The sequence below is a fragment of the Haliotis rufescens genome, unplaced genomic scaffold (genome assembly GCF_023055435.1).
Source record: "Haliotis rufescens isolate VD_foot unplaced genomic scaffold, xgHalRufe1.0.p SCAF_11, whole genome shotgun sequence".
Classification (NCBI taxonomy): domain Eukaryota; kingdom Metazoa; phylum Mollusca; class Gastropoda; order Lepetellida; family Haliotidae; genus Haliotis; species Haliotis rufescens.
The window spans coordinates 30,139,149-30,150,061 of NW_025963791.1; the positions used below are offsets into that span (position 1 = coordinate 30,139,149).

Sequence of the window (10,913 nt, forward strand, 5' to 3'; positions counted from 1 at the left end):
ATTGATCATGGATGAATGAAGAACTGAAGTTTGTAATGTCTTTTTCAATGATGAACCCTAAAGGAATTGTCCCAGAATTCACAACTGTTATACTAGTGCTGGACAAGTCACTGACAACACTTCATGATGTGACATGGTGACTTTGGAGTACCATTTCAAACACTGGTCCAAACAAATTGGAGACAAATACTGTTGTTCACAGCCAGGAATCCCTTTAAAGGGAGAGTGATCACAAAAAAAGTCTTGTCATACATTTGTCATCAGTGAAGGTGAAGGTCACGACATTCTGTGACTCTCCCACAAGTCAACAGTGATTGTTCAGTTGCTACTTGTACCAGGTGATGCCCACTGGTTGCATCAGAGAGATAACAGTTTGGGTTGATAGAAGATATGCTTGGTAATAGATGACACGGTATTGGTAGTCTCTTAGTGATTCGTCATCTGTTAAACTCTCATTGAGTCTGCAGGAAACGTCATCTTGCAATTTCTTCGTTTACTTATAAATTGATGTCTCTTCAACTGGCATGTGCTGTATTCGAGAAATGTTTTCAAATACAAGGTAATCCATTCAATTTTCAGTCTAGAAAATTGTCATTTACCGTTCAAAGAACATGTTGAAGCAGAACCACTCAGATCCAATTCAGGTCAATCCGCTAGCAATGTGGAGAAATCAGTGATGTTTTCTTCTTAACCACCTGTTCACACAATAATACAACAGGAGATTGCTGCCGTCATCAAACTCTTTCACTGAACTTGTTTTGATTATTAGCATGATAAGTATTCCCTATTTTATTTAAAACACATCACACAGCAAGAACATGGCTAAGAGGAGCATTACACAATCATAATAAAGTCGTACATTAAAATAGACACATGTAAAATTTCATCATCTTTCAAAATGCATTATCACCTCACCTAATTGACACTTGAAAATTCATAAATCAGTTGAATTGTACATAGGTTAATAAACATGATAATGGCCACACAAATTATTTTCTGAATACATCTTTGGTTCAGGTCAGTTAAAATATATACATAAAGAAACAAATTATTTACAATGACGTATATACATGGCGTACCAGTATGTACAGGTGGGCCCTTCCTGTCAATACCATACCCCTACCCCCTACCCAAATTGCTTTCATCTTTTTTACAGTTTGATTCATAGTTTGATTTCAATGGCTTCATGGTAACCATAGTATGTTGGAAGAATCTGCACAGATACATTCTCAAGTCCTCGGACATATACATGGTCAATAAGCGTTCCACTTTCAGTGGTAGATCCTGAAACGATTTGTGTGAAACCATTCGATTCCATCAAAGTCTGTATGGAAGATGACGAAGAGACATTCTCATTGAAATCACCCATGATAATCGATCGAGCAGAATGCTTTTCAAGTTCCTGAACAAGTTGCAATAAATGCTTCCTGAAAATATCAGCTTTGAATGAGGTTGGCCTGTAGATGATAACAACATGAGCTTGCAGTTCCATGACATAAAATGGCAGATACTCCAAATTGGATACTGGAAACTGAGGAAATTCACAAGCTGTGTCTTCACTACAATAAACTCCAACGCCACCATGACTTTGATTCTTTAATTCCATCAGTATTGGTTCACACGATTCATAGGACTGTGCTCTGGGTTTATGATGCAATGTAAATCCATCAAGTTTTGGTTCATCAAGTGGATGTGTATCAGATAACCATGTTTCTGTCAAGCAAATGAAATCGGCCTCTAAAACCCTCCGGTCATTCTGCAAATCTTGAATATGTGATTGAAGGCCCTCAATGTTTTGCATAATGAATGTACATGTAGCATGACCATCATATGTTTTCTGATTTGCATTCATAAACTTTGGCATACTAGACACTGCTGCCTCGACCTTTTCACGACTGTATATGACCGACTCTTTGAAATTCTCAATGATTAGACCTCCAAGAGAGGATACTCGACTTAATGCCACATAAGCTTGTCCTGCTGCAAAGATCTTGCCCAATGAAACGACAGCTTTGTTCACTGTTATGCCTTGTACTTTGTGTATGGTGCAAGCCCAGGCTAGTTTGAGTGGAAATTGTCGTCTGATGCCTCCATTGTTTGAAACAGTTTCCTCAAGTGGTGCAATGGGAGTACTGTTTGTTTGTAAAGCAGATGCTGTCCCTTTCAGTTTGCGTAATTTGTGACCAACTTTATCATTGTCAAACACAACATATATTCTCGAAGGAAATGCTTCACCATCATTCAAAGATATGTGGCTAATAGTTCCAAAGACTCCATTCACAAGACCATCTGATGTATCAATATTTTTAGTGATCATCACACGAGCACCAATTGCTACAAATAGACTTTTTTGTAAGACTGAGTTATAAACTTTCACATGAGGGTTTTCTCTCTTTTCAAGCTTTCCTGTTTTTAGGTTTCTTGAGAAATCTTGTGCTTGAATGGAAATTGGATCTGTACATTTAGAATGAAGGGCAGTGACATTGAATTCATCAACCTGAGCGTTTGTCGCAAAAATGTGAATGCAATCAGCATCGTTTTCACCAGTTTCTTGTCGCATGAGCATATTGATATCATTTGTTTCAAGAGGCTCTGATCTCTTTCGTGTTCGTAACCGATTCAGAAGTTGTGCAAATGCAGGGTCTTTTTGTTTCATGATCGTGGTCAATTCTGTGACAGAGAAATTGTCATTCCACAGGTCATATCCATTTGTGCCAACATATAAAGGTCTACCCTTAACGGGTGGTAACTGATAAAAGTCTCCAACAGCAATCACGGATACATTTCCAAATGGCGAATAATCAGAAGTTTGTTTAATCTGTCTTAGTCTGCCATGAATGTATGATAACAGCTTGTGATCAACCATTGATATTTCATCGATGATAAGTATATGAATACTTTGCAGCTTTGATCGAAGGCTATTGACCTTTTCCTCACCAAGTGGTTGGTATGGCAGTTTTGCATCAATTCCAATTGAGAGTGCACTGTGTATTGTGGATGCATTAATGTTAAATGCTGCAACACCAGTTGGAGCTACCAAAAGTACGGAGATATCATCTGGATTGCTTTGGATGGGGGCTAGAAGTCGTGTAGATTCATAGCAAATTGCCTTGATCAAATGGCTTTTTCCAGTACCAGCTCCACCAGTCAGAAATAGCTTAAATGCATCAGGATTTTTGCCATTCTTTTTATCCAAACACCATTGTCTTATTTTGTAGAAAACATCAGCTTGTTCCTCATTCATTGATCTCAGTATTGTTTCTGCTTCTTGTCTTGACACTGTACTCTGAAGTACCTCTGTTTTAGATAGTGTGTTATCAGTCTGGAGCAAATCAGGCATGTTTCTAACAGATTCAATTTCTGTTTCCTCATCGGACATACATGTATGTGCATCTTCACATTCTAGTCTTGCAGATTCAGTCTCTGGACAAATTTGAGCCCAAGCATCTTCCAATTGACCAGATTGTTCAAACAAGTCCTTTGCGTCATCAATGACTTCAGCATCCTGCTCAAACATGGCTTTGTTTCTGTCAACAATGTCTTTCACAGTTTCTACAGGACAGTTTGCAATCTGGACAGCACCAGTTCGATAGAATTCTTCATATGAATTGAAGGCGGCTGGTTTTAACTGAGTATCAAATGTATATGGCAAGAATAGCTGCAGCATACTGTGATAGTATTTCTCAGGATCCTTTGTACGGGAAAATCTGGCATATCTGATAATTGCTGCATCAGTTCGAGTACGTTTTTTCACGTGACCAAGGCCATTTTGCAATGTTACAAGTGGACTATGCCGTTTTTCATCAGACACCCTCGCTACTTCAGATTTTGACACCACTCTGTATTCTGAGCAAAAAGTAGCAAGACACATGTTATTGAACTCATCACATTTGGGTCTACTCTCATATCGATCAACAATGCTTGTCATCCACATTTCATCTTCATCTAGTTCACCACTCTGTTGTTTGTTTTTCAAAGTTTCGAGAGGCAAACTCATTCTGACAGGGTCTACGGTTGGTATGAACTGTACTTTACGTGATCCTTCCTTCAATCTCAAATTGCAAACTCGAAACACAGCTTCCTGAGCACTCACTTCTCGATTGTGTAAGTACACAGCACCAATTTTCTTCAAAGCAGATTTTGCATCAGTATTATCCTTATTTGCTTCCTTTTGTGCTTGATTCAACAGTAATCCCATTTCTCTTTCTGCCTTTGAGATATATGAAATGATGTACACAACACAAGAGTAGGCATCAACAACATACTGAATGTCCATGTTTGCGTTCCAGCATCTCAGGAGATCTGCATTGTACTGATTCACCCATACATCATTTGGCTTGCGTTTCAAGACAACATTTGTTTTTGTGGCTAGGGTTGCACATGCTATTTCAAACATATCTTGTGAAATACCGACAGCAGTGAATAATGCATCAACTGACTCAAATGTTTGCTCATCATTTGTTAGTGCTTGCCAAATCAGTTTCAAAATTGCTTTTGCATCAATGTTGGTCATCAGTTTGACAGATTCACAAGTTTGTTCCAAGGTGTTTGGCTCATCTTTATTTTTTCCATTGATATCTTGACCACCTGGTCGTGAAATGAAAGTTTCACTGCTTGGTGGACGAGGGAAATTGAACCTGCATGTTGTGCCATTTTTCTTACATGTCTTTGAATGTCTTGTGCTATGTTTCTGCACACTGTTGACAATATTGTACAATTCTTCATCAATCTCAACTGAAGGCATTTCACATGTGACGTATTTGTCAATGAAGGATTTTACTGCTTCATCATTGTCTTTATCAATTTTTGGCGCATTCTCAACCCAGAAAAGGCAATGAGTGTGTGGGGAACCACGGTGCTGGAATTCTACACGATAGAAGTAATCTTTTATCTTTCCAATTGGTTCTGCAGGAGACATGATAACCTCTTTCAAGAAGTAATGAAATCTTTGGTCAAACATTCGTGCTGCTGTCACAGGGTTCTTTCTCAGAACAAAACATTTTTCTGACCAGTCAAGTTCATAGGCTTTGCGTTTATCCCCCTCTCCTCGAAGTATTGTTTCGATCATTTCTGGCCACCTCATATCAGCCGATGAGAATGAGCAGAACCAAGTTGGCACACCCAGTTGTCTCAACATTGCAAATAAATCTTTTTGAGCAGATTGCCAAAATGGTGGAGTTCCTCTTATGGGTTTCAAGAACCTGTATCCTTCATCACATTTTAATATGCCCCTTAGGGAATCAGCATCTATAAGATTTTCAGCGGTAACATTTTTACCATATGACTGTGATCCCTTTCGCATTGCAATGGAAACATTTGACATAACTTGTTGAATTTCTGAAAGATACTGAGCATAAAATATGTAGTCAGTGTTTTGAGCAAATCGACGATCAGCATTCATTAGGCGTGTGTGCAGGTAACGTGCAAGTGTTATTCTCTCTTCACGATCATCATGGAAGGTAGATGACCCTGAAGGGAACAAAACTGGAAATGATCTCGCTTCATTGCTTTCGTCTGTCAATACTCGGACAGGATTATTTTCCTCAGCAGGTGCAACACAGGTTATCCTTTCAAAATGTTGATCAAGAACTTCTTGGCCAATATCAAGAGGTTGCAGACATGTATTCAAAAGTAAGCCATGCTCTTTCTCAGACGCATTATTCTCAGTAATTTGTGTGTTTGAGCTATCCTTGTCAAGGTCAGGTAATGTGTCAGTGTCAGTATCAGAGTAATTAGTTTCATCTTCTTCATCAATAACTGGCAAGGGATTGACCCATTCTTCATTAAAATTTACATCTCCATACCATCTGTTGTTTGCTTGAAGATATTCTAAGGCATTCTTAACATGAGCTTTGTTGACAAACTGATATTGATAATGGCCTTTGTAAGTTATCTTTCTTTTCAGTTTCACTCTGATCATCTGATCATCTACGTCACATCTCGGTAACATACTGGTGCTTTTCTCAATGTTTGAAGGAACACATACTACAGGTCCGTGTACGCCATGTTGTCCACCTTTTGGTAATGCCATCATTTTCATGAAAGGGATATTCAAGGCAATCAAGTGCTGCTCTAGTTCATTTAGACATTGTAGCTGCATAGGAACAGGGCTCAGTTTTAGGTTGTTCACCACAGCTTCTCCCGGCATTTTACCAGACAAAAGCTTTCTGTGACAAGTATAGCAAATCCACAATGTGCCTTCTGGACAATTGACAAACGGACATTGGTCATCACAACTGTCTGTGCATTTGTGTAGGTAAGTGTCAGTGATGCATTTCTCAGATACAGATGCTACATTGCTTCCTTTGCTTTCATACACAGTTTTTTTGCATTGAACAACCTGTTTTTTGAAAAGTCTTCGATGGCACACTGAGCACACAAATTCTGGACCTTTAGAAATGTTCTCAACAAAGGATCTTGTTACATTCGCCATTATTTTCCTTTCTTTTGCTATTTGTATAACCCTGGCTGACTGTCTCTCTTTCAAATTCTCTCTATGTTCACTACTAGTTTTGTACTTTGCAATGCTTGCGGATTTAACCGATTCCCTGTGTTTTGCATCTTTTGCATATTTCTCAGTACTGCGAGATTTCAAAGTTTTCTTGTGCTTAGGATCTTTGGCATATTGCCGACTGCTATATGTTTTGACTGTTTCCCTGTGCTCAGAATCTGTGGCATATTTCTCAGTGCTATATGTTTTGACTGCTGCCCTGTGTTCAGAATCTGTGGCATATTTCTCAGTGCTATGTGTTTTGACTGCTGCCCTGTGTTCAGAATCAGTGGCATATTTCTCAGTGCTGTACATTTTAAGTGTTGCTTTATGTTTTGCATCTTCAGCGTATTGTTTTTGGCTGTAGTTTTTGACAGATTCCCTGTGTGCTTCATCATCTTTGTATCTTTTTGAACTGGCTTCTTTCTTTCTGTTTCTGAGTTCAGGTACAGTGTTGTACTTTTGTTTCTCTTTCGTCAGTTTACTCTGTTTCACATTCAAAATCGATGTTTCAGGCATATCTTTCTCCAATTTTCGTTTGGCCTGGATATACTCTCTTTTGGCTTTTGCTCGTGCATACTTTTTGTTTGTTTTCTTTGTTTGTTCTTCAGCAGGTGTCACTTCCTGAGAATGAACAGATACTGTGCCATCAAGTTTTTGTATTTTCAAAACTGATTGTCTCTCATCTACAGGTAGCTGATTAGCTTTTCTCTTCCTTGTACGAACACTGCTGTTCAAATGTTTCTCACAATATTTGTCTGTACAGGAGTTTCTCAAGGCACCAAGAGTGTTCACACAAACAACAACTTCGTAATGTGAACCACCAACGTGATTTAGATATATGCATCTGCCAGTGTTTGGAGAGTCTGTGTTTATTTGACTGCTTGGATATCTTAGCCATCTGTTATCAGTGAATGTGCAAATGTCAGTACCGAGCAGATTTGCAGCTGCAAACATTTCTAGTTCTGTTGCCCATGTTCCAACATACCACATTCTTGATTGAGAGATGTATTGTTCAACAGAGTCATAACCTGATCTTAAGAACGGACGGAAGCTTTCAGCATGTTCCCTTAGGTGTGCCACAACAGCCAGTCGGACTTTTCTGTGATTGTTTTCTTTGCCAGAGATTGCAAAGGACAAACTTCTAAAGAAACAATTGCCATCACCTTCAATATGAACTGTTCTACATGGTTCACCAATTTCCACACCAAACTCATGGTCTTGACATTTTGGTAAACAGTGATGTTGAATATGGAGTTGTTCGCACAACTGTTCACATACATCTGATGATATTGGGCAGAAAAGCATCGCATTTTGGTCAATGTTAATTATTTCCACACTATCATCTTGGGAATTCTCGTGTTCATCAAGGTGTACCACATCATGTTCAGCTTCATTTGTTTCACTGGCAGTATCATCAGGCTGATTTCCAGATTTGCTCAAATCATGATCATTCACATGTGCCTCAACATCAGAGGTGATTGTCATGCCTGTCACTTCAAATTGCGTGTCTGCATTTAGGTTCATTGAACGTGCAAGATTCATACAGTGTTGCTGGACCTGAAGGAGGGTTGTGTACTGCATAAGAATACTTGTCCCATTAGGCACTTGTAACCCTGCAGTGTTCCGAGAATGGGAATCAAACACATAATATTTCTCGTTTCTTTTTGTAACGGCAAATGTTGCTCCTCCAAATGTCACAAATGTAGAGTTATGTTCTGAAAACACTGTGCGAAGTGCAGTATCGAGACACTTGACTTGTGGAGTATCTACACTTTCAATAACATCCTTAAGCACAAAGCCACTGAAAGATTCACCACGACTGAATGTGTATTCTTTATCAAAAAGGTTCACGTTTGAACGAATCTCAGAAACCAGAAGGTATGGATTATGAGTTGTTAATGATCTCTCATCTAATGAATCGCCATAGAGTTTATTTCCTATGCATAGAACGTTATCAAGATCATAGCGATCCCATGAGGAAATGTCCAAAATCTGGTTAAACAACATTGCAGATGCGCTGTTAGCAACACATTGTCTACCACTGTTTTGTCCAAATCTAGGGTGACCTTGATGAAAAGTTCCTTGTACACACAGTGGTTTTCTATTTACACGCAAGTGCTTTGATGTTTGGGCATTACCAGTGGATTGTTCATGACTTTTTGCAGTGCTTGTAGATGCACAGTTGCTTTCATTTGTCTTATCTTTGTGGTTTGCAATATCCCTCACAGGCATTTGTTCAAGAACATGTTCAGTGTTTGCGGTTTGATGACAAGTTTTAACGAGGCTGACTTCCTCAATATCATGTTCAAGGATATGTTCAGGGTAAGCTTCCCCCTGATGATAATTTGTATCGAGACTGGTTTCATTTGTTTGATTGCTCAATTGCTCATTCATTTGATTGCTCGTAGGCAAATTTTTGTGTGTTTTGTTAACGGGGTTTCGTTCCCCGGTATCTTTTTTAGGGAGGTGATACTCCTCCATCCGCTGCTGCATCGCCTGCACCTTCCTCCAGTCCTTCCTCCGTGGCATATCTGAAACAAAACAAGAGTAATGAAATTCCCCCCGCCCAACACCTGGAATAATGTTTACACCTTTTCTTTGTTAGTTTTTTGACGCCACACTCAGAAAAATTCCAGCTATATGACGGCGGTCTGAAAATAATCGAGTCTGAACCAGACAATCCAGTGATTGACATGGGTTGCCGAAGACCTAATACCCCAGATCTCTACTGCTAACACCTAAAAATGTAAAGCTCTATCCCTTAACCCATGCTTGCCGTAAAACGCGACTAACGGGATCGGGTGGTCAGGCTCGCTGACTTGGTAGATCCATGCCATCCAACCAATATTGCGAGGATTGATGCTCATGATATCCATCACTGGATTGTCTGGTCCAGATTCGATTATTTACAGACCGCCGTCATACAGCTGGATCATTCCTGAGTGCGGCGTTTAACAACAAACCAACCAACCAACTTTTACATTTTCAAACTTCCCTCAAGTTAAATTCCAATTAAAGGGAAATATGTATTATCTGTATTCAGTATGAAGGCCTGAATCTGGGATCGAGTGGTCAGGCTGACTGACTTGGTAGATCGATGCTCATTATGTCAATCACTGGATTGTCTGGTCCAGACTCGACATGCATCGAACCACAAAAAATAAATGAAAGCAACTGTGCATCAACAAAGTCAGCGAGCAAGACCACCCGATCCCATTACGACAAGCATAGTCACCTTTAACGCAAGCATGGGTTGCTGAAGACCTATTCTACCCCGGAATCTTCCATATAGCGGGAATATTGCTAAGTGTAGAAATTGACACACCACCTTGTTTTCTTTACCCTTTAATAAATTGCAAATATCCCGCATGATTCTCCATTGATAGACAACTTCACTATACAAAAACTGACAACACACATTTCTTCACTCTTTACTGTAACTGTGAAATTCTTGCACAATAGGTCAAATCTCCAACTTGAAGATTCAGCTTGTTGTAAAGGTTTGATTGTTATTTAAGGCCAGATTCAACAATATTTCAGTTCTGTGATAGTTTGTAAATAATCGATAATGGACCAGACAATCCAATGATCGGTCAGAACATTGGTTGATGGATTAACACTATAGTGAGTGAGTGAGCGAGTTGGGTTTAACGCCGCTTTTAACAGTATTCCAGTTATATCGCGGCATGTCAGCTTAATGTGGGTGGAAAGCCCTAAGTGATGCAGGTCTCAGATGTTTACCACTTCGGTGAAACACACGACCACGGGTATGGCGCTGCCAAACCCAGAAACATAACCTGGGCGAACAGGGATTCGAACCCACAATCATAGGATTCTGGCGTACCCAAAGGACGCAACTCTGCACAGCAAATTGCGGCGCCTTAGGCAACCCGTGCCCCCTATTTCAGCTATATGACAGCAGTCTGTAAATAATCGAGTCTGGACCAGACAATCCAGTGATTAACATAATGAGCATCGATGACATGCTTCAACCAAGTCAGACGGCCTGACCGCCCGATCCCGTTGGTCGCCTCTTACGGCAAGCATTGATCTTAATTGTGAGTGAGCGAGTTTTACGCCACTTTTAGCAATATTCCAGCAATATCACGGCGGGTGACACCAGAAATGGGCTTCACACATTGTACCCATGTCGGGAATCTAACCCAGGTCTTCGGCGTGACGAGCGAACGCTTTAACCACTAGGCTACCCGACCGCCCTCTTAATTGTGAAGAATACATGTATTTAACAATCCAACAGTCTTGGATATGCCTGTCTCCCAGACCAAAGAAAATACATTAATTGAGGAGTCCTACTCACGTCTACAATTACTTGGCAAGTCTAAATTGCCTCAGTAGTGAAATTAAGAGTCTGGGCTCCATTTGGATTATATTATACTTATTTTGTAGATATATATTTTTA

At 39.8% G+C, this 10,913-nt stretch overlaps 1 protein-coding gene across 1 annotated transcript; it reads right to left on the reverse strand.

The window, feature by feature from the left end:
* Positions 1-1,162: 1,162 nt before the first annotated feature.
* LOC124152241 lies at positions 1,163-9,022 on the reverse strand. The gene is made up of 2 exons (XM_046525111.2): positions 8,967-9,022; positions 1,163-8,294 (listed from the first exon to the last, which is right to left on the reverse strand). Exons 1-2 carry the CDS (start codon positions 9,020-9,022, stop codon positions 1,163-1,165), a joined length of 7,188 nt encoding a protein of 2,395 aa, XP_046381067.2.
* Between the last annotated feature and the right edge of the window lie 1,891 nt (positions 9,023-10,913).

Excerpts from the sequence above, each read along its gene's own strand:
- LOC124152241 (XM_046525111.2), bottom strand. The coding sequence starts at position 9,022 with ATGCCACGGAGGAAGGACTGGAGGAAGGTGCAGGCGATGCAGCAGCGG. Across the intron at positions 8,295-8,966 it reads ATGCAGCAGCGGATGGAGGA|TGGCTTTGTGCTTAAGGATG; the intron begins GTATCACCTCCC and ends TGAATCTTTCAG.